Consider the following 25,302-nt stretch of genomic DNA (forward strand, 5'->3'; position numbering starts at 1 on the left):
TGATTTCACAAGTCGGTAAGTAGTCACATAGAAAAATTGATTTTTTTTTTAAAGAAAACTGAAAGTACTTGCCGTAGACCGTTTACATCCAAGGTCATATTTTACTTGATTCATCGGTGTCCTATATTTTTGAATAAAGCAGACCTAACAAAAAACATAATGCATAAAAACATAGGAACACATTTGTACAGCAATGTTTACTATTAAACAAATGAAGATCAGTATACTTTTTTTTGATTTACTTAAATCTTACATGATTTCACACTTACAATTTTATTTGCTTAGTTTGGATAACGTTTGAATAAGATTTGATATTTCAAACTTGTTTTAAACACATTAAAATTGGTACTGGTTTAAAAAATGTTGATCATATAAATAAATTTATGATATAAGTCCAAACGTGTGTATATTTGAAAGCTCAACTTATTAGTCTGATTACACGAATATTGCTTTAGAATAACCTAATGTCGGGTAATTGTGCAACCGGAAATATCATTTAAAAATTCTCTTACTTCGTCATTTGTGCAAGTAATGGTGGAGTTACATTTTCCAATCATGTCTATTCCACTACAATACATACAACTTAATGTAGGGGCTGTTGAAAGAGAAGGTTTACATATCATGTTTTGAATCCAATGAGCAGTTGTTTATAATAGTATGCGACATGTGATATTATATATTTTAAACCCGTAACGTCCAATGATAGGCTTAAACCACAATTTTTACAACAATCAGTGTGTTCTGATGATGAATTAATATTTACGGTATTTTTGGAGAAGCGTTCTAAACATAAATTTTGCTCGGCAAACTTAGTGTTCGCCTCTATCTATACTTTTTTTATGTGCATTCAATAGTTCAGTAACTAGAAAACATATAAAGTTAAATATTTCTATTAAAAGATTCTCAATATATAATAAATATATGCAGTTAGACGTTCACAATGCCGTGTTCCTCTTATAATAAAAGTTATACATATAGCAGGTGGTAAGGCATCATACAATAGTAGTTAGTGACTCTTCTCTAACCCTTACTCATTTACAAAGTCGTAAACCATAAATAATATCTTCATACTAATTGATCACACGTGTAAAGTGAAAATTTTATCTTAATATCATTCAAAATACTAGTAATACTTACCCTTGAAATTGTCAGTACACGTGAAAGCAGAGTTACATACATTTTCCGTACAGCAATGATGACATAAAACATGACCGAGTCCAGCTGCTCGTTTTCCAAAGATAGTTCCCATGCTATTTTTGCGACAAAGCTTAAAGTAAAGTGAACTATTAATGATATTCTAATTTGTTAAATAATGTAATGAACTAAATAAAAGTTAAAAAAAAAATGCTGTACAATCGATGTATTTTCCATGATCTACTTAGTGTAACTATAACAATGGTGATCGTTACAATATTTAAATAAAGGTAGATTTGGTTATTCGGAATCCCCTTTCCAGAAGTATTCCCCAAAACATGCAAAATGTGTTTATTCAAGTAAAACTCTTCTCTTCTATGTCATATTAAATCGAAAAACCGTGTCAATATTAGCAAATTATTTGTTGTGGAAAGCAGCATTTGGAATGCTGATAAACTTCAGTCATCTGTAAATAAGATTTCTCAGCAGGAACATACTCTCTGCTCCATCAATTGTGTTTATTACATATCTCAGTTAATCGGTAATTGCCGCTATACGGACTTCATATACAGGAATAATGCGGAGGAAAGATTATTATTTGTAAATTTTATGGACATCATCACGAATAGTTTGATTTATACGATGTGTTCGTTTCTAAACTAACTTACAACGACGTCTTAGATTGTGGTTTACCATCTACGTCGTCACGTCTGCTTCGTACAGAACGTGATCTATTCCCGAATATGACTGTTTTACCAAGTGTTAATTCGCATTGATATAAGACATGTCTCGGTTTTTATGCATCTAACAATCATATATTTGTTATGATGTTTAATAAGTAAGTCTGGTAAGATATTGTGTAATGTATTATCGTTTGTGTTTTAAATTCTATTTTTTGGTTCAATATGTACGTTTGATTTAAAATTGATTTATTAGCTAGTTCATTTATATGATTTTAGTGTAAGGAAACTACATTGCATATGCACAGAAATAATTTGTTTTTACAAGTATTTGGTATAGAATAAAAACCCACATGGTTAGAAAATACAAATAAACACACCATTACCTACATCATTTTATATTAATATTCTCGTAATGGTTAGAAAATAATTAAAATATCCCAATTGTATATTCTATTTTCAGAAGTTTACCTGTGACGTCACTTTTGGTTGCATTGATACATTCGTGTGACGCACATCTCGTAATGTTATTATGGCGTACTGACAAAATGAATGGGAAGTGTCCTTTGTTATTCTGTATTTCTGTCACGTAATGTTTTCATTTTTGTGATATTTTTAACATTACCGTTATCGTACAAAGCGGGAGGTCGGGCTAGCCATAAAACTAGGTTCAACCCACCTTTTTTAAAAGAAAAATCTACAAAATCAGGTATATGACTGTTGTTATTCAATATTTTGTTTCGATGTACGTTGGCGTTTGTATTTTGTGGCAGTTCCCTGTGTCGTTTGTTTCGTTGTTTTTCTCTTATATGTGATGTACTTCCCTCGGTTTTTAGTTTCAGACTCGCAATTAGTGTTGCCTGATCGATTTATGACTTTTGAGCAGGAGTATATTTCTGTTGTCTTTATTATGACGACCAACTATATAAATAAAACCCACGAGCACTCCACAAATCACTCGGAATGAACACTTTTTTATTTGATTATTAGTCCCATGTTTGCGGATATGCGAGTATTTTGCCTTATCCAGTTGTTGTTTGTGCCACAAATAAGATGTTTGTTCAACATAGTTTTCTTTAGTCCTATGTTAATAGTTATCAAAGGTACCAGGATTATAATTTAGTACGCCATACGCGCGTTTCGTCTACATAAGACTCATCAGTGACGCTCAAATCAAAAATATTTATAAACCCAAACAAGTACAAAGTTGAAGAGCATTGAGGTTAAATGTACATACTATGAACACGTCTGAAAACAAAAATTTCTACCGATTTCCCTTCATCTTCTTATTTCAACAATGCGTATAGGCATTAAGAAAAGAATCATTAAATTATATTCATACCTCTGGATATGAACATCCAACATCAAATCTTGTCTTGTTATCCTCAGTTTGGTACTTCTGAGTGAAACAAACCTGAAGAGAACCGTTTTTAATAAACTGTATAATTCAATATAAGTTATAAATCGCATAGCAATAAAAAATGTCCGCCATCATTCGTTAAAAATAGGTAAATTAAGAATTTAAAGCTTAGTTGACTTCAGTTTTTTTTTGTTGGGTGTGTGTATAAAAGATGTTAAACTAACTCAAATATCCCGGATATGTTTTCATTGAAGGTCACATGCTTGTGACCTTTTTTGTCATCACTTACGCATTTTGCTGGTTGTTGTCTTTATTGCATCTAACCGAATGTATATTCCGACTTATCAAGTGAATGTTAATGTAAAATTGAGAATGGAAATGGGGAATGTGTCAAAGAGACAACCACCCGACCGTAGAAAAAACTACAGCAGAAGGTCACCAACAGGTCTTCAATGTAGCGAGAAATTCCCGCACCCGGAGGCGTCCTTCAGCTGGCCCCTAAACAAATATATACTAGTTCAGTGATAATGAACGCCATACTAATTTCCAAATTGTACACAAGAAACTAAAATTAAAATAATACAAGACTAACAAAGGCCAGAGGCTCCTGACTTGTGTCAACATGTAGTACTGTGTTAGTGTTTTTGCATTAATGTATAGTTTAACATGTTGTAATTATACCTCGTCATCTTGACAGGTTGCAACATTGTGACAGCTATCATTTTCAGCCATTCCGGTACAAGAATAGCATACACTACCACAATCTATTAAAAATACGGAATATGTTTTTTTATTGACTTAATTTTGAAATGTTGTTTACTTAAGTTAAACCATCGTTTTTTTCTTATATTAAATTGACCTTTCGGTATTTAAAGTTTGGTTTCTGTTTTATTTGCAATGTTCGGGTCGACCGATGGGCGATGGAAAACCACATGTTGGACAAAAGAGACAATGAACTTTAGTGAGAATGTAAGATTTGTAACCCCATCTATTTCATACCATTAAACATTGAATATACCATTTATTAAGCTTGAATTCGTGTACTAAAGTACACCGATTCTTCACATATTCCCGAAAAAAATATATGTCAGATACAGATATTTTCAGTGACTGACAGTTATTGAAAATGTATTTACTAATATTAATTAACTTACCAATTTGTGACAGTAGATTGGCAAACAGCAACAACACTATGAGTGAATCTACAATATAAAGTGTTAGTGGTACAAATACATACGTGAAATGTTGCTACATGATAGTGTTGTAAGTGTCACTGCTTGTACTTACACACATATCAACTGAGAAGAAATAAACTAATATATTGAAAGAGCAATGAAGTAAATGAACTTTGAGGTTAGTTAAATACCTAAATGTAACAAAGGAAACACAGTTCCATAAAATCATGTGTATTACATTTATTGTTCCGTAATAATAAAGATAAGTATACAACTGCACTTTATTTAAGGGTGATTAAGTGTAAATATTATACATATATTCTAAAGAATTCTATTGGGTGAAACGTTATCACGTGACATGGAATAATTCAGTTATTTTCATTCAATTGCAAGGAAGGACGAATAACCCTTAAAACTTACACCAGCGGTGTATAACCCTATTATTCACCGGTGAATAACCTTTTGAGTTTGTTGATTTGTACTTGCGTTATCTCTCATGAAAATAAAGTCACAGACGTAAATAAACAAAATGTAAGCGTTCACGTTACACTGGAAGCCAATCGAGAGAAAGTAAATCATTTGACATCAATAGAGCTGAGTGTGCGCCCTCAATGAAATAACCTTCTCGTGTTGACAATTTTGGATATTCACCTCGTCAACGGGCCATAACTGTATATTGTTAATGTGACTTGTTGGTTATTTTGCATTCCCGTTTTTTTTTATAACACAGCATTGACTTTACCTCTTGTGTTGTAGCCTTTGGTGGGGTTTGAACTCATTGGGAATCATTCCACTTTGGAATTGGTGTTTTTTGATAGGGAATGTAAATTTGATAAACATTAACGGCTTCATATTAAGCTAAACTCTTAAATTATATCAAAGGAAATGGCTCTGAGTGGATACCTTTGATTAAAAGTATTTATAATTACGTTGAAATTCAAAGTAACTGTACTGAATATTTTACTTTAAATACGTTATGCAAACGTTTTACTGTCGCACATTTGGTTAGCCTTATGAAGCGCAGCAGAGCAAAGTGTAGCGACATTTGTGACAGTTATACCACGGATTACATAACAAGCAGTTAGTTTAACATAGTTAATTGTAACGGAACGATTACATCATTACATCATAATAATTAAAGAAAGGGTTCAAAAATACGAATAACGTAAACATTCAATGTTAATATAAACATTTTTAATAAAATTCTTTTTATAGATTTTTAAAAATAAAATTCAAAACATTCTGATTTGATAAATTTCTTAATTCTTTTGAGCATAGTGTATCATAAATTACTTACTAATTGTCATGTTGTACTCTGAGATTTCAGCATACGAGCTGACCGCTTTGAGATAAGATCATGTGTATGTCTTATCATTTTACCTTATATGTGTGTGATCCGTTAACCTTTTGTCTATATTATCTATTTCATATAGTCAAATAAAGTATTGTTTGCTGTAAATGAAAATTCTAGTTGTATACACATTATTATAAGCATAAATATTGAAAAACAAATAATTATAAATTATTGATCATGTATCCTTACATTTTTAGTTTGAGAGTAAAACTTTTCTCCAACACGGACAATACTCATCTGATGTGAATGTACATTCAAATGTACCAATTGCTGATATTTATTGTTTCTGTTTGATTCGCAATCATATTTTGTCACATACGTGTAGATTTAGAAGTTGACACATACTTAACTCACTAATGCAATGTTCAATAAAACCAGGATCACTGAATCCAACGTTAATCTTCCATAATGAGCTGTCACTTGACGTTTATATTATTGTACCGACATGCAATACTATCAATAGCGCGTTCCCCTGTATCCTCTGTAGTTGTAAATGTCCACATTGTAATTACCCCCAGTATTTCTATCGATTGTTTTATTGTGTTACTTTTATGTCTGTCTGGCAGGGTTCGTCTGACCTTGGCCTAATATTCATGGTTAACTAGTCAATGTTTATTGATTTTATGGTATATTTTTTATACGTGCTTTATATCGAACGCATATTTGATTTTTTGGTTGATTGTAAGGTGTACATTATATTCCAGTTCAAGTTTGTCCGACCTTGTCCGAAGCTTAATGGATTATACTTAAGTTTTTTCTCCAAAATTGACTGGGAAAAGGAGTATGGTAACTTCAGGTCTTGAACGGCAGTAACACTTTTATGAAAGGCCGTGGATGCTGTATCAAATCAGCCACGTCTAGTCAGAATTTATACGTTTAATTCGATGTAGAATGTCTCGCTATTTGAGTGACGAACTCTTGCAAAAACTCTTACTTGATGGTTGTCCAGGTGGCCTCTTTGAATGCTTAATTCATGTCCCTATCCAATTTTGAATGTATTCCATATTTTCTAGACCTGCAACCTAGTTGACCTCTATTACCGGACCTACCTTTTGTATCAACCAATCATGTTAACTCAATGTGATTGTTATAGTAAAGCTTTGTTTCTAGGATTATCATATATTATTTATAGTAGGAATATAAGGCTAGACATGTCAGCGTGTACACTCTTGTTTACATCTTTCCCTAATTACACTATTATTAATTCCTTTGGTGTTGTTGCTTAAATGTAGTTAATTATATTTTAACGTTCTTTGTTTTCTTTTTTAACTATAATTAAAAATGCATCTCACTAGTTTTTATATTTTATATCATAAGTTACGGTAAACTAGATGTGAATTTTACATAGTATAAAGAAAATTGAATATGCATCTTTATACATTATGATGTTGCTCTTTTCGTTCTGTAATCGATAATATTTATTAAAATATACATTTGTATAAAAGAGGGACGGAAGATACCAAAGGGACAGTCAAACTCATAAATCTAAAACAAACTGACAACGCCATGGCTAAAAATGAAAAAGACAAACAGAAAAACAGTAGTACACATGACACAACATAGAAAACTAAAGAATAAACAACACGAACCCCTCCAAAAACTAGGGGTGATCTCAGGTGCTCCGGAAGGGTAAGCAGATCCTGCTCCACATGTGGCACCCGTCGTGTTGCTTATGTGATTACAAATCCGTTAAATAGTCTAATTCGGTAGGTCACATTCATGAAAGGGAAGGGGATTGTAGTTACGACGTAAGGAACATATCCGATATCATTTGTGAAATGGTTATTCCATAACGGTCAACCAACTCGTGACGGCGTCCGTAAAATTTACGAAGGGATGATTTCAACTTCACCATTTGGAACTCTTGGTTTAATAGCTTCCTTGTAAGCAGCAACCCTCTATCAAGAAAATCATGATAGGAAATGCAAGCACGGGAATGTCGTATCAATAGGGAGATATATACCCCGTATGCAGGTGCTGCTGGAATGTTGCTACTTAGAAATGGAAAGTTCACAATTGGAAAGCTGAAATCATCTCTTTTGTCGTAAAGTTTTGTTTTCAACCGACACTCATTGTCAATTTCTAGATGTAAGTCAAGATATGAAGCCGACTTAACTGTATCTGTAGTATCCTTTATCTATAAGATGTGACATGAGTGGCAATATGACAACTCGGCATCGAAGTCACCATTTGTAACAGAAAACCTGTATATGTTAAAGTACCGTCTCTAACTCGGAGCCCCACCATGACTAGTGTAAAACCATTTACAGGAAAACAAACGGTCTTATCTATATAAACAAAGAGAAACACTTATGAACCACACCAACAAACGACATCCACTGAAAACAGTACACCAGGTATCATCAGTTAATTATTGTTTGAATGCGAGAATAATTTACTGCTTTCTTATTGTAGATATAGGAAAATCTGGCATGAGTGCCAATGAGAAAAATCTCTATCCAAGTTGTTATTTGTCAAAGAAAACCATTATAGGTGAAGGTTCACAACGAACAACACCCTAGAACGGAAACCAATAACGACTAGTGTAAAACCATTCACACAGGAAAACAAACCGTCTAATCATTAAAAAAACGACAAGAAATTATGAACCATATGGACAAACACTGTGAACACCAGATTTCTGACTTACGACAGATGTAAACAATTGCAGCTGGTTTAAACGATTTGAAAGGTGCCATTCTTCAACATTTATGTGAATATTGTAACATCATAACATACATAAAGACTGATACACTATAAAATATCAATTGAAATGGCTTAACTCATTCAAAAGACATATAAACAACAAACAAGTGGACATACACTGAAAGAATACAGAGTTCACGATTAAATACTACTGATCATTGCTTCTGCTAATTGTGCCAATATGTTTTTCTGTCCTATATGTTCTCCTATTTATTTGAATTGTAGTCTTGTCATGTAATGTTGTCATTTTAGTGTTATATTTAACATTGCCATAAAAGCGGGAGGTTTAGTATGCCACAAAAACAGGTTTAATCCACAATATTTTTTCTTACAATGTCCTGTACTAAGTCAGGGAAACGGCCATTGTTATGTTATAGTTCGTTTCTGTGTGTGTAACATTTTAATGTTGTTTTTTGTTGTGTCGTTGTTCTCTTATATTTGATGTGTTTCCCTCGGTTTTAGTTTGTTACCCGGATTTTCGCCCTATTGATTTATGAATTTCTAACACCGGTTTACTACTGCTACCTTTTTTTTTTGGCAAATTTTGGTGGTCAAAACCATCGAACCACGGAATATCTGCGAATATGTACATTACATCCATGTTTTTTTCCGTAATCGATCTGATTTGAATAAAACAAAAGTTTGTAAATTAAATATTTATTGTGATATAAACTTTGAACAATAAGTTTGTGACAAATAATAGAAACATATACAAAACGAATTTCACAACATAGCCATATGAAAACATTAGTCATAAAATAAAAATGAAAATGATCTATCTATATAATATATTAATAAATCAAGAGTCCCCTGTCCTCAGTTCTAATTCCTATTTAAAAAAGGACCCCATGTTTTCTACTTCTTTTGAGATTGATGGGCAAAGAAGATATTCAATTTTATCATTTTGTTGCCAGGACATAAAATCTGGCATATGTTTAACTACATCTCCTATAAAGTTATCTCTTAGTTAAGATTTTATTGTACAATATAGAATAAAATGAGCTTCATCCTCCAATATTTTACAGGATTCGCATATTCTTTTTTCTCTGGGTATTTTTAAATGTCTTCCCTTTTCTATAATTAAATTATGGTCGCTAATTCTCATTTTTGTTATGTAAATTCTCTTTTCAAAAGATTTACAGTTTAAGTAATTTTTCATTTCTAAATTTTGCTTTAAACTTTTATATAAATACAATTTAGTTTTATGATCTATTTTTTGTTCAAATATATTTTTGTCGAAGTTTAAGAATTAGTGTTTTAAGTTTTTTTAACAACTTTGAGTAATTTTGTCTTTCGTTTCCCTCAAGAATGGATACATCCATAATTACCTCTTTCAAAATATTTTTAACATTTGTAAACCAGGTATAGCAACCTGAATCATCTAAATTTTTAGAAAGTAAAAATGATTCAAATAGTATTGGATTAATTTTAGAATTTAGTAATCCTGATAAGTAAAGTATACTTTGAGTTTTTATATGCATCTCTAGTGGGTATCTTCCAGCTCTGTTCTTGTAGCTTAGTGTGATGACGATTTTCTTGTTCCGAGGATATACTTACAGAAAGACGAGTGCAATTTTTCTAAACATGATTTATCAATACATTTCCAAGTTGATTTTACAAGAATTCCAAGTAATAAATACTCCGAGACATTTAACAAATTTTCATTTTTATATTTTGTAAAAGATGTTTCCACTTTTTTACTATTTTGCTGCAGAATCATTGTTTTAGTTTTATTAATATGTTAAGTCAATTGCTACCTTTCACAATATTTTTCTAAGTTGTTCAGACTATTTCTCTACTTTCAGATAATATTAAAAGATCATCAGCAAATTGTTAGGATCCTACTTTAGTGTCAATCAGTTCCAATGGACAGCTATTTTCATTTGAAAACTCTGCATCTTAATTATTCATGAATACATTAAATAAATTAGGACTTAATGAATCAATTGTGTGACCTCAAAATATTCTGCACTCATTATGCTTAAAAACAGATTGTGTTTCCTCATACTGTCCTTTAATAATATAAAATATGTTTTCCCTGCTCCTGCATTATAGAGTTTATATTTTAATGATTACATGTGTTTGTTTTCTTTTATTTGAATATGGCATTGTCAGTTTATTTTAGATTTATGAGTTTGACTGTCCCTTTGGTATCGTTCGCCCCTCTTTTATCAGTTAAACACTGAAGTACACAGTAAACACACGGTAATTCATATTCAGTCGTATTCATATGGTAGAGTTAGTGTTTCGTCTTTATTTTTTTCTATTTTCGGTTATTTGAAATTTTTTATTGTTAGCAGCTTAAATTAGTCACGCGAATGTGTCTTCCAATCGATTTTTCCTCCTTCAGTAGTGAAATATATAAAGTATCTGAAGAGAATGGTTCTAGCTTCAAAGCAAGTCGGTCCTTGTTAAAGTTTGTTATACCATCTCGTTACATTTATTTATCTATTTATGAAATGCACATTTATACCCCTACGGGTTTAATGCATATACAAACAATACAATACAAATACATGTATATACACAATGGAAAAATTAAAATATCAAACTTTATATATGAAGTGGTAAAACAGTAATATTTTTGCAGATGTTGTGTCCACTCCGCTCAGTGCAAATGACTTTAATGAACGGAACAGTAAGTTGCATAATATCAAATTAAGATATAATTAATTGTAATCTATCTGCTTCAGACAATTTAAAGTATTCTGGACATATATTATTTATATCTTTTTCAAGCTGATTACATAGACTTATTATTTTTGCAGTTTAAGAAAAAGTGGTTTTCATCTTCCACCTCATTTATATTACAATGTTTACATATTCTATTTTCTCTTTGAATAACAACTCATTGTCTAAGCTCCTCTCAATCTTTTCATTTCATATGAAAATATGACATGGAATCTTATGTTATACGAATAAGCGCATCAAGTATAACTAGATATCTCCTCACAGTTAGAAGAGGGAAACAGGATACTATACAATTGTTTTAAGATTTCAGGTTTAGTAGAAACTAATGTAAAAACATCTAAAACATGCTAAATAAATAACAACACATTGTGATTTAATTTCGTGCTACATTTTTTTAAGCAATTACTTAAGCGAAACTTTAAATAACTTGTATTTCACAAACAAATTTCTTGAATTGAGAACAAGGGTCATTTCGTAACATTTTATGTTCATCAAGGCCTTTGAAACGCAAGCGACCGCATGACGCATCACTAGTGACGTTAACGTCGAGAAGATTATTTGGTATTCCGAGTGCATTCTTGAAAGGTTCGCCAGTCATCCATACTGAGTTGTTCAAGCCAATCCAATGACCACCCGGGAAAGCTGTAATTATTAAATTGGAAATACATCAAACGTATCGATGACAACTGAAATGCGAAAACTATATACGATGGTTCATTTTATAACAGTACCAGGAAAAATATTGAAGTGATGCCTTTTGTGCTTATTATGAGTTCACGGTAGCTTGTTATACATTTTATATGTTTTTATTTAGTGTTTTGGTAATCATTATGCTCTTAAATTGGCATTATCACGGCATTTATATAGTCAACAAGTGTTTCTCGTCTTTTAATAGACAAACAAATGTTATAATATCGCAAGCATTGATTCGAGTTTTAACAAATAATATATGGAAGCTTTAGCGGACATTTTTTATATTCCAAACTAAGTACATATACAGCAAATAGTTTAAGACATTAAACAATTATTGCGTTTATTTAGGAATTTCTTTTGTCGTATGTCGTTGCTTAAAACATATACTGTTTACAGTAATTTTTGCTTTAGATAATATAATATTTAGTTTCACCTTAAAAAGTCTATGTTGCCTTGGTATAATACAATTACGGGAAAGTAAATAATCTCATGATCATTTCGCCGAAGAAAGAAAGAAAAGAAAATCGAAAAGAAATTGACAACGCCATGGCTAAAAATGAAAAAGACAAACAACAGTACCCATGACACAACATAGAAAACAAATGAAATAGCAACACGAACTCTAAAAACTATAGAAACTCCGCATAAATTTAAAAAAGGGGAAGTGACATACACACTTATTGCTTTCAACAAACGGTGATGTTTCTCGCTGCATTGCAGACTTATTAATTGCCTTTGCCTGTTGTGTGCTTTAAGGTCGTGATAGTTTTGTTTTTACACATTCCTCTTTTTTATTCTCAAGTTTATTAAAATCAAAGTATGTGAAACACATAATACCTTCTAAATAGTTGAAAACAAATCGCCATTTCTCTAGAGAAGGAATGGAAATAAGATCACCACCGTCTTGTTTACATCTTGCACGTGCATTCAGCCATGTCGTACTATCCCCGAACTCATTTATACACAATTTGGTGTGTCTATCAAAGTCGTAGCCAGCGATACAATCTAAAACATAACAAAAGACAGGATAAGAAAAAAAAAGACAATCTAAATTTGGTCTTAACAAAAAGTGATGCTTACCCGTACACCTTATCACCGTAACTGTATTTCAAAATGTGTTTCCCGAAGATGTGAACGTAAAATAAGTTTATGACATCACTAACAGAAAATTGACTGATTAGTAGTTGATAGTTCAGTGTCACAAAATGTCATGTTAGTTTGTCAGATTCCAAAATCACCATATCACTGTAAATTTTGAGCTTTGAAAGACAGTGAAACCTGGCTAGACCGAATCCTGCATAAATCGAAAAGCTGTATAAACCAAACATGTTCTTACAGGTTGCATTTCTGTAAATATTGACAATGCAATTTCCCATAGGAACTCCTTTTACGGCTAAAACTGTACCACTTTTACGATGAAGTTTTGAAAATAAATCATATCCTAAAATTGAAAGTTCATATTTACTGGTAACATTCCCAAGTTATGTATCTGTGAGATTGAAGACAGAGAGCATAACTGGGAACCAGTATGTAAACAAAATTAATTTTCTATTAATATTCAAGATCTCCCCAAAGAGGCGTGTTTTGAGAATAAGCTGTATTTACAAAGTGCAACCTACATACAGTCATATCAAATTGTATGCAATGTGAATCTTATAAAACCGAACAAAATTTTAAATCCCGAAGAGGTTCAGTTTAAACAAGTTTCACTGTATTTGGTTGTCAGCTATTCTGATGACGTTCAAACAAGAATATCGCATCGGACGCCTGAACTTTAAGTAATGTTATATTATTTTGTAAAAAAATAACAGTGATGTTAATAGTTTGTTAGATATATCATGGTAAAAATGTAATACGGGTAGCTTTGACTTTATTTAAAATTTATATAATGCGTTTTTATTTAATTTCTAAAAATAACTAACAGGGCAAATGTAATACGGTGATTTTAATTACTTGTTCTTGTGATCATTAGAAGTTTATTGTATCTAAAAGCAGAAAACAAAATTGTGACATATTTCTATAATTGCTGATCAAAGTTTTTCATTTGTAAAAAAGTAGAACACGCCCTTTATCTATTTATGAAATTAAGTTAATAACTTTTCCATCTGCCTTACCGATTGTTGGCAGTCAGATGTGGAAAAGTACAGTATAACATTTTGATCAAATAATGTTGCACTGATAAAATCAGCCAAAACAAGTTCCCGAGTGGTTCATTTGATGAAATCTAACATCGGTATGTAATAAAACAAAATAATATTTGCATGACTCTTTAGAGATTCTTGGATAATAATTCGGTACGTCATACAGTTCAAAAAAGATCATTGAACATCGCAATATCTGTATAGTTTTGCAAAATACTATCAAGTAACCATTTAACTTCAAGGAAAGGATTAATTTCGTCTACGTCTGACTTTATTTAACTTTTCGGCGCTATCAATCAAACTATCTATTATACTAAAATAACGAGGTCCAATTTGTCAGCCGTCATGGGGTAAAAACGACAAATCAAAGAATTCAACTTTATGTATAGCATATATAGGACAATGGTGTTGAAAAAAATTACACCACTCCGGACCATTTTGTTTTCCCCAGAATTAATATTGCCAATAATTAACCAGTTTCGAGTCGAATCCGATACCAATAGTATATTCACATGTTACCTATACCTTATTTGTACGTTCCGCATCTGACAGGAGCACCACCAAACGGTGTATTTAGGATTTGCTATATACACAGGTCATAATCACAGGGATGACTTTACTATATTCTATCATTGTCACATTGTTTCCTATTGTAGTATTTTAATCAGTATGACTTTGACTTTGATGAGATGACAATACAAATACTAAAAATCTAGGCTTAAATAAGGCGTATAGGTAGTTTCCAATTTGTTATCAGGCATGAAGCAAATCAGAAAAACCAAGTATTCAACTTCATTTATAACTAATATTGGACAGTGCTGTTGATAAAAAATTACTCCATTCCAGGTCCTATTGTTATTCAAATAATTCATATTACCAAAAATTTATAAGTTCTAGGTCGACGGTTTCAAACAGAAAGATTTTGAAAGAAGAGAAAACTGTGCCTCCTATAATCAGCATGACTTTATCAGATGACAATATCAATACTAAATATCCAGGCTAAAATAAGGCTTACACGAAGTTATATACTTTAATTCAGTCACGGACCAGCGATTTCACGGGTGTGCTATAGTATTTTCAAAATTTAAAACTATCAAGTATGGAAAAATATTGATTTAGACTAGATCAAAATATATTTTGTCATTTGCTTGAAAACACTACTTATTCATCAACTTTGAGATAGGTACATATTTTTAGAACCTCTTTTTTTAAATTTAAACGTTCGTTCCTTAAACAACGCTAGTTTAATATAAGAGACAACGAATCACTTAACCGATAAAATACATAATGATTTGTAATGGGACGACGTCAAAAGTTCAATGTAGAATAAAAGAACTGAATACATATAGTTTTTTCATTGACCCCCTAAAAAATGATTGCTCAATTAGGATATATATAAAATCGATGTCAATTAAAAATAAATTGCAACAATTTTACCCCACCCCCAAACTATTTTAATTAAGTTTTTCATCCTTCATTGATTTTTTTATGTCGTCCCTAGTGTGTGTGTGCTTACCAACATGTGCTTCAAAAAACATAATTGCTTGTGCTGTATCGATGGTTGTCGTTGGAACATCAGACGAGATATAATCCGACTGTAACATACACCTCTGTGTATCAGACTCGAATACAAATCTGGAGCAGTTATTATACTCATCAAGTAAACATTGCATGGTACAATCAGACAGTGAGGAATGATCTATCACACTATACACGCATTGTTCTAGTAAATAACTTATTGTCCCTGCTATAAATGTAAATTCGCCATTTCCTAATGTACAGCCATACAACATTGCCAATTGCCAGACTTTAAATGTTCTGATAAATACTTTTAATAACATGTTTAAAGCTTTTTCTTTGATTCAAAATTTTCAATTCATGCTGTTATATCTTACACAGTTATTTATTATAGCGTATTGAACTATTTTGTCTGAATGACAGTTGCGCATACATTGACCGTTTCGGAATCTAAAGGAATAATTGGGAATTTCATTGTTCGTACCCAGAATGAACATAACGTCACGCCATTGGTTGAATTTCTTTTGTTTATGACATTTTTAATCAATCACGACGCTCTGGTGTACACTTTTGAAATTATTATGCATTAAATTCTGAAACGGATAATTGTCCAAATGAGTTTTTGCTTTTAGTTATATTTGTTTACATGATACAACTACTCTAAGTGTTTTAACTTTTTCAGAGACAATTTAATACATTTTAAATACTTCTAAACGTCAAATATAATAAGCAAACATGCATTACAGTGTTTTTAAAAACTATTGACCTACAAGTTTCAGTGAAAAGGGTGTAACTGTTACAGCCATACATATAACCGGAAAGTTTTACTATTGACAGACATTAACGTTAAATGAACTTGGGTTAACCAAATATTGTATATGTTTTAAGTCATGTTTAAATAATATATCTACTATTAAACTGCATTAACATTTTTATAAAAGTAATCGTTAACTATTATTTATTCTCCATTTAGTTTGAACTGTTATTGAATTTGTGTTCATTTTTTTCATTTTCAAAGTGTTATACTAATAAAATCTCACCAACAAGATTACATTATAAAACTGTTAAATGACTTTAAAATAACAAAGCAAATTCATATTTTGGAATATATATCAATTGCTTTTAAAAAGATAAAATTAAGTACATAATGATTGTTTTAAAACATATATCGAAGAACTTTTGTTTGAAATATGTTACTAAATAAATAAATATATCAATAAGCCATTAGACTGTTAAATAGAGAACTCTTTATGGGTGTTCTAGAACAGTTATCACGAGATATGCTGACAGGCTTCAATCGTGGATATAACAAATCAAAATGTATCATCTGCAAAAATTAAAAATATTACAAAATGTTTTTTTTTGTATTGCATTTTAATATGTAACTTTATGAACGATGTAAAATAATTGTTATATTATGTATACTCTAAAAAAGAATAAAATCAACAATTTTTTTTGTCTTTTCTTGTTACGTCTACCATAAGGATTTTTTCATTAAGGCCGATTCATTAATGATACTGTTTCTATTCATATTGAATAGTTGTTGAATGTTCTGGGCCTGAAAATGTATAAAACGATGCTTCTGTCAAAAAACGATATTATAAGAAATGGAATAAATTATCTTATTTTCGCCTCAAAGATCAGGTTAATCTGATGAAAGATTTCGGCCAAAATACTAATTTCCGAGTTTGAAATTGGACGAAAAGAGCGTCTGGAATCAATAATTTTGAATGTTACATGTGTTACGGACATCGATATTTCAAGGCCTATATCACGTGTTTCCTCTTTTAATACCAATTTGATAGCTTGTCTGTCTTCATCAGACTTGAGGCGTTGTGTTTCCACCAAAACCGTACCCTTTTAAAAATCCACAGGGCCTGTTTATGAAATTATGTAGTTGAAGTCGAACTTATACTTCAGTGATCATATAACTTAGTCAATTTCTTTCTGATCCAAAATCACTGTTTCGCCTAGCTGCGGAATCGTATCTCTTATGTCTATATGTTATTTTGTTTTACTATTAGCGTACCATAAAGCTACAGATTTGTCCTTCTTCAAAACGTTCCACATTGCGACCCGAGTTCAGGTAGCACTTTCCCCCCAAAAAAAATGTGTGTTGTTCATGCAAAGAACCTTGACATCGGGTTTTTGATTTTGTGATTTTTTATTGTCCATTTGTAAATGAATATTTAACGACAAGACACTTCTTTTTTAAGATTATTAAAACTCGAGCATTTGTATTTGTTATTTAAAAAAATACAGTACTAAAGCTCATATTTACATTTGACTTGACCTTTTTCTTTTGGATTTTTCTAGTATGGAAATGTATCGATTTCCTGCGGTGTCTAGAAGACCAGTGAATCGTCGATCGAGACAGTCTGCAATGAACAAAGCCAATGCCTGTTTAGAAGAAAAATGAGATCTGACGTGAATTTGGATGACTAGGTTATGGATATACGTACTGTAGCACCATTGAGTGGTACCTCAAATAGTACACAGATTAATGCAGATAACCATAGTTCTTTTAAATTTTAGTTTTGTTTATTGAAAAAATGCACATTTACACCCCAATGGGATTGAAGGCATACATAATAAATAATACAACACATCATAAAAAAATTAAAAAAAACCCCACAGTTTAAACGTATGTAAAATATACAAAATATGTCAACAACCATTTTGTTCGGAATTCTGTCTTCAACAACTTTTATGTTCCATAGAGATTATAAGTGAATTTTGAATTTTGAATTTTATTTTAAAGTTTTATCAAAGTAGTGCACCTTATTAAAATGTGTGTGGAAAATAACATCCTTGTTCAAATGTTTATAAATGAAGTTTCTCCCTACATTGAAGACCCATTGGTGGCCTCGGCTGTTGTTTGCTCTATGGTCGAGTTGTTGTCGCTTTGACCCATTCCCCATTTCCTTTCTCAATTTTATTATTCATGTTATTAAATAAATACCAGGGAATAATGTTGTTTGCATTTTAACAGTAACTTCTTGAATATGTTTGCACTTTTGATTACTTTAATCATAAATATTATGTTACACATTTCATTTAATATATATAAATATTATATTTGTATTTTCATATTTCAGCAATGATGACCTGCATCGAGACAGCAGTAGAAAATTACTTATTCATAACTCATCATGACCATTTAATACGGAAAATCTGATTAAAATTTGTTTAGAAATTCACCAAATATGTCAATTAAAAGAAATTGTTTCAAGATCCAATTGAATTGGAGTTAAGTGTTTTAATGCTGTGGGACAGAGGAATATTAAGTGGACAATTTAGCTTCTTTTTCATCATCGTGTATCATTAAAGTTGATGTTTACCATCGGAGAGAGCTTTTACCTCAGTTAAAATGAATTCTAAATACAGGCAGTTTGGAGAGTTGTGAATTTTCTTACAGTTTGAGTTACAAAAAAGGATTACATTTATAAAAATAAATGTGTTTCAAAAGTTTCATGGATTTAATTTGTGGTCTCTTTCGTGAAATATTTGAAAAAATCTGCAATATCTAACCAAGTAGTTTATAAGAGATCTACAGATAAACATATGACATGTATGATATTCAGTTGAATCGGAAAGAAGGAAGTATATTCATTTATAAGACTTTAATATGAGTGTTTTGTTATTTTTGGCAATTACAGGCATGACACAGAGTAATTAAAAGATGATTTGATTTAAACATACATCTTACCTACAGATATATACATGCGATATACATATGCATGTAGGAATAAAATTCACTGATGCACCACTAATTTGAGTTACATGTACATGTACAAGTAGTTATAAAAGTAAGAATATGACGTATGAAAAAACAAATTGATTGCCAATGAAACAACTCTCCATCATTGTCCACCTGCAGAGACATGAGAGAACAAGAAAATCATATTTTATCATAACTTATAATTTTTCAATCTCATTTCATATAAACACTGAATACAGGTGTACAAAAAGTTCAAAAGCATAAAACAGATTTAATCATGCAGTTGTTGTTCATCTAAGTCATATTGATTTTGGGCTTCAATAATGAGCAAAACCTCTGTATAACAGCCACATAATGTTTGAACAAAATAATTATGGGTATTTTCTTTGCCATTTTGTACATTTATGTATATAAGTTGTACATGTAGATGTGTATCTCATGTCATGCATGTACAATATACATGATGTAGTTTGTATATACTTGGAAATCGGAAAATTTTGCAATGTTTTCATTTCTTCATGTTCTTGTCTAAATTAAAATTGGTTATATATATAATCATGATAATTGTAAATGTTTGGCATCAAAAAATATAAATTTGTTAAAAGATGGCAATACAAGGCATTATTTGTATCCATGATTTTCTGTAACTGCAATTATAAATCTCACATTTATCATGCTTATTGTCCTGGCATTGTTTAATAATTATAATTATCTTTGGAATAAATTTACTCACACATTTTGAGTCTATTTGAAGGATATACATTATAATTATATAAACTTGAAAACTTGTGAAGGAATATTCACAGTATTAGTAATTCATGTAATTAGACTTAAGATTCTTATACATGTATATAGTATGTTAAGCATAAGATGTGATGTATGGCAATGAGACAGCATGACCCCAACACAGACAGAAATTGCTTTCTTCTTACTTTGAAATTCCATACATATTTTTGTAATACATCTATAGCTAGAATTAGATTTCAAGATAACAGCATGTGATAAAATTGTCAATGAAGTTTTGATTAACAATTAAGTAATTTTACTTTTTGTCATGTTTGTGATTGGGTCACGTAAAGATTAACCACGGATTGTACCCTTGTCAATATTTGGTACATGTAGGCATGGTAGGTAGTAGTTTTGTAAGCATTCATACATGTATGTCATTTTAATTTACATGCTGACTATTTTGTCCTGTCCCCTATGTCATGATTCATTCACCTGAAACTTTTGTAAGAACTGTGATAATAATTTAGTCATTTCTGTTTATGTGTATATTATATATACATGTACATAAAAAAGAAGATGTGGTATGATTGCCAATGAGACAACTCTCCACAAGAGACCAAAATGACACAGAAATTAATAACTTTAGGTAATCGTATGGCCTTCAACAATGATACATTATATATATATATGTCGTGTACAAGTTGCGATTTTGTACAGGTTATAACATGTACAAAAATATTGTACATGTTATAACTTGTATAATGCAAAAATACAAGTTATAACATGTACAAAAGTACCTCATACATGTTATAACCTGTACAAAATATTGCTTAAAAATGGTTTTAACTTGTACAAAGTTTAAAATAAATCTTCATGAAGTAAAATATACATTTAAATTCACCAATGGATAAAGAACAACAATAAATAGGCCAGAACGTGTCTTTTTCTGTAGAGGACAATGATCACAAAGTTTCAGAAATATATGTTTCATGACTTGTGTTGGCAAAATGTGTTTTCATGTAATTGTATGTTTTATGCAGTCCATCATGGCTTAACTAAGTGTGAAACTATTTACTGAAAGCTTGCATTCCTCAATGACAATTACATTAGATACTAGTAACTAAGTTCTTCCAAAAAATTTAAGAACGATTCCTAATTATTTTTGAAAATACTCCTCCCTCTCGTTTTTATACGACCTCAAAAATTGAAAATTTTTTGGTCGTATATTGGTATCACGTTGGCGTCGTCGTCCGAATACTTTTAGTTTTCGCACTCTAACTTTAGTAAAAGTGAAGAGAAATCTATGAAATTTTAACACAAGGTTTATGACCACAAAAGGAAGGTTGGGATTGATTTTGGAAGTTTTGGTCCCAACATTTTAGGAATAAGGGGCCAAAAAGGGCCCAAATAAGCATTTTCTTGGTTTTCGCACTATAACTTTAGTTCAAGTAAATAGAAATCTATGAAATTTTGACACAAGGTGTATGACCACAAAAGAAAAGTTGGGATTGATTTTATCAGTTTTGGTTTCAACGGTTTAGGAATTAGGGGCCAAAAAAAGACCCAAATAAGCATTATTCTTTGTTTTCGCACAATAATTTTAGTGTTAGTAAATAGAAATCTATGAAATTTCAACACAAGGTTTATGACCACAAAAGGAAGGTTGTGATTGATTTTTGGAGTTGAGGTCCGAACAGTTTAGGGATTAAGGGCCAAAAAGGGGTCCAAATAAGCATTTTTCTTGGTTTTCGCGCCATAACTTTAGTATAAGTAAATAGAAATCTATGAAATTTAAACACTAGGCTTATGACCATAAAAGGAAGGTTGATTGATTCTGGAAGTTTTAGTCCCAACAGTTTAGGAATAAGGGGCCCAAAGGGTCAAAAATTAAACTTTGTTTGATTTCATGAAAAATTGAATAATTGGGGTTCTTTGATATGCCAAATCTAACTGTGTATGTAGATTCTTAATTTTTGGTCCCGTTTTCAAATTGGTCTACATTAAAGTCCAAAGGGTCCAAAATTAAACTAAGTTTGATTTTAACAAAAATTGAATTATTGGGCTTCTTTGATATGCTGAATCTTAACATGTACTTAGATTTTTGATTATGGGCCTAGTTTTCAAGTTGGTCCAAATCAGGATCCAAAATTATTATATTAAGTATTGTGCAATAGCAAGAAATTTTCAATTGCACAGTTTCAGCAAAAGCAAGAAATCTTCAATTGCACAGTATTGTGCAATAGTAAGAAATTTTCAATTGCACAGTATTGCGCAATAGCAAGAAATCTTCAATTGCACAGTATTGTGCAATAGCAAATATTTTCAATTGCACAGTATTGCGCAATAGCAAGAAATATCTAATTGCACCATATTGTGCAATAGCAAGAAATTTTCAATTGATTGGAGTTATCTTTCTTTGTCCAGAATAGTAGTTGAATCAACTTAAATCATTGTTTTATACAATATACAATGTATATTCACTTTTACTACCAATTGATAAATTAAAACAATCTTTACCATTCAGTGATAACAAGCAATTTTTTTACATTTTAATATGTATTTCAATGAGTACTTATTGTTGCTAACTCCATTAGAAATTTGAATTGAGATCAGTTTTGGAATAAGGGAAAGGGGGATGTGAAAGGAAAATTGGGGGGGGGGGGTCAATTTTTTTCATTTCAGATTTCATAAATAAAAAGAAAATTTCTTCAAACATTTTTTTGAGAGGATTAATATTCAACAGCATAGTGAATTGCTCAAAGGCAAAAAAAAAAGTTTTAAGTTCATTAGACCACATCATTCTGTGTCAGAAACATATGCTGTGTCAACTATTTAATCACAATCCGAATTTAGAGCTGACCCCAGCTTGAATGTTGTGTCCATATTTGCCCCAACCGTTCAGGGTTCAACCTCTGCGGTCGTATAAAGCTGCGCCCTGCGGAGCATCTGGTTATAGCATGCAAAGACTAAAACAATGTCTTATATGCCTACTCAGTAAAAGCAAGAGAGAGCTGAAATAGTTTGCATTGGTCCACGCTTCATTATCAATATCTTTGGATCTACTCTTCAACATTTTTGGCCTTCAGCATGACTTATGTAAATTTATAACTCAATTTTTGTTAATAAATTATAAGATCATTGCATGAAGCGAATGTCATTTTGATGTTTTAATATATATCCTCTACTTTGAAAGCATGTATTTGTGGCCTTTGATGTTGTCTGCTCCATGTCTTTTAGACACATACCCCATTTCAATTCCCAATTTTATTTGTAGACACATCTATCCTGGATATCCTCTTATGTCTTTTAGTGTCAACTGGAAAGAAAGTATTTTACTATTGCCTTCAAAGTGGACCCTCACAATTATAATTCATCAAATAAAAATATGTCCATAGATGTCATAAGAGGATCATAAGACATGTCCTAAGATATATCTTATGACAGGTCTTAGGAATGCCATATCGACCCCTGGACATTTACTGTATCAAAAAAGGACAAAACACACTAACATGAAGGAATAATACAAAAGTTATGAAAATGTTATTGAGGTCAATATCATCTGTTGCGATAATAGAAAAATATCCTTATTTTTCGATTTTGTACAAGTTAAAACCATTTTTAAGCAATATTTTGTACAGGTTGTAACATGTATGAGGTACTTTTGTACATGTTATAACTTGTAGTTTTGCATTATACAAGTTATAACATGTACAATATTTTTGTACATGTTATAACCTGTACAAATTCGCATCTTGTACACGACATATATACAATGTACATGATATATTCCTGGAGAGGGAAGAACAATATACATGTACTGGTACATAGAAATGTATTTTATTCTGACAGAAAAGAAGTACCATTCAGTTGCCTCCATAATGGCACTCGATAATGAAAAAAAAATGATTGATTGTGCTGAATGACACGCAAGCACTTTTAATTATTTCTTGGCTGTCCGTTTGTATTGGTTGACACTGGTAGGCAGGAATTTAATATGAAATCAGCCGCAGAAAAAAAATGGGTCACTGTTTCCAACTTCATGATACAAATATATACTACAATGTATGAGGTTGAAAAATTATGGATAATATATACATGTAAATGTATGTGTCACGCGTACGGTTGCTGATTGAATCATAGGTACATATACATGTATCTGAAACTAATCGGATGTGGATTTTATCACAGATGCGATTAAGATTTAGTAATATATGCATACATGTAAACCATGAGAGCACAAGGAACATTTTTTTAAAGTATCAGATACTCAACGCCACAGCTTCTAGTCCTTTCATACCCCAAAAAAGGTAGTTTGTGCAAATATTAAAACTTGCTTATTCGAGGAAAACAGAATTGTTAATTCTTTTGTGTGCTTTTGAATATTCCAAACATAATTAAATTAATAATGGGAGGTCTGTCATTTTTTTACCAAGTAACTGTAAGACTGTTAGAATAAGTAAAATATTGTTTTTAAGATGGAATGAAAAGGAAGGTTCTGTCCAAGAAAAAGGCAGAAATTCACTAGGTACATCATTAAAAAAAAAAGCAAGCCATACAAAATACTGCCTTGGCGACTGGTGAAAATTCATATTCAGTCATGCAAAAAAATCACCCTGTCCCTACAGAATAAATTCAAAAAGACCTCCCTATCGTGTATTACAAATTGATACCAGGCGCACCTGAGTAACAGGAGATATTCAACTAGAAAATCTGAATATTTATATGCAGGTAGGAGTTTATGTTTATAAATTAAAAATCAATGACAAAGAGCAAAAATAAATCATGAATTTTGGTATAAAGTTTGTGAAAAAACATTTTTTCATTAAAATGATAATGGTTCCCAATATACTTGCACTTGCAAAATGAGATCATCACTAGGACCCGAGATGTGGATTCCGGACTTGCGTGGGGGTGCGTGTACCAACAATAATGGAAGTTATGGAGTGCGACATATAAAGAGAACACACATTTGTTCACACACAAGGGGTCAGTGCCCACCTAAATCCGCCTCTGCCATTAGCACAAGTGATGGAATGCAAGAAAATGTAAATATTCTATTTTATGAAAGTCCTGCCTATCACAATTAAAATTCTCTGAAATAGAAATAATTATGAATTGGAAACTTCAATAAATTAAGCAATCAATAACAAAATATGTGTTTATTTGCCCCAACAAGACGTACTTATTATGAAACACTTGACGGCGAGTACTTTAAACCCCATAGCAAATAGATCTTTTAAAATACCATATTTCCATGCAGTATCATAGGCCTTCTTAAGGTCGAAAAAGACCGACACCACATGTTCATGTTTTGCAAAACCATTACGAATCGAACAAGATGATCAAGAGTACTGCGGCCCTGTCGGAATCCACACTGGATATTGGCTAATAGCCCATTTG

General features: G+C 31.4%; 1 protein-coding gene and 1 long non-coding RNA gene across 2 annotated transcripts; both read right to left on the reverse strand.

Moving 5' to 3' along the window:
• Positions 1-41: 41 nt before the first annotated feature.
• LOC143051131 (uncharacterized) lies at positions 42-5,733 on the reverse strand. Its single transcript, XM_076224143.1, has 7 exons — positions 5,647-5,733; positions 4,329-4,376; positions 3,856-3,938; positions 3,157-3,228; positions 1,138-1,267; positions 513-595; positions 42-144 (listed from the first exon to the last, which is right to left on the reverse strand). The coding sequence occupies exons 1-7, from the start codon at positions 5,654-5,656 to the stop codon at positions 49-51; spliced, it is 522 nt and encodes a 173-aa protein (XP_076080258.1). The 5' UTR covers positions 5,657-5,733; the 3' UTR covers positions 42-48.
• Positions 5,734-11,608: 5,875 nt separating this feature from the next.
• LOC143051132 (uncharacterized) lies at positions 11,609-15,809 on the reverse strand. The gene is made up of 3 exons (XR_012970612.1): positions 15,451-15,809; positions 12,631-12,798; positions 11,609-11,742 (listed from the first exon to the last, which is right to left on the reverse strand). It is a non-coding gene; the product is annotated as an uncharacterized LOC143051132 (long non-coding RNA).
• Between the last annotated feature and the right edge of the window lie 9,493 nt (positions 15,810-25,302).

The sequence above is a fragment of the Mytilus galloprovincialis genome, chromosome 11 (assembly GCF_965363235.1).
Source record: "Mytilus galloprovincialis chromosome 11, xbMytGall1.hap1.1, whole genome shotgun sequence".
Taxonomy (NCBI): domain Eukaryota; kingdom Metazoa; phylum Mollusca; class Bivalvia; order Mytilida; family Mytilidae; genus Mytilus; species Mytilus galloprovincialis.

Coding starts and splice junctions, on each gene's coding strand:
- LOC143051131 (XM_076224143.1), bottom strand. Junction 3,939..4,328: donor CAATCTACTGTCACAAATTG/GTAAGTTAATTA, acceptor TATTTTTAATAG/ATTGTGGTAGTGTATGCTAT. Junction 145..512: donor TTACTTGCACAAATGACGAA/GTAAGAGAATTT, acceptor GTTTTTTGTTAG/GTCTGCTTTATTCAAAAATA.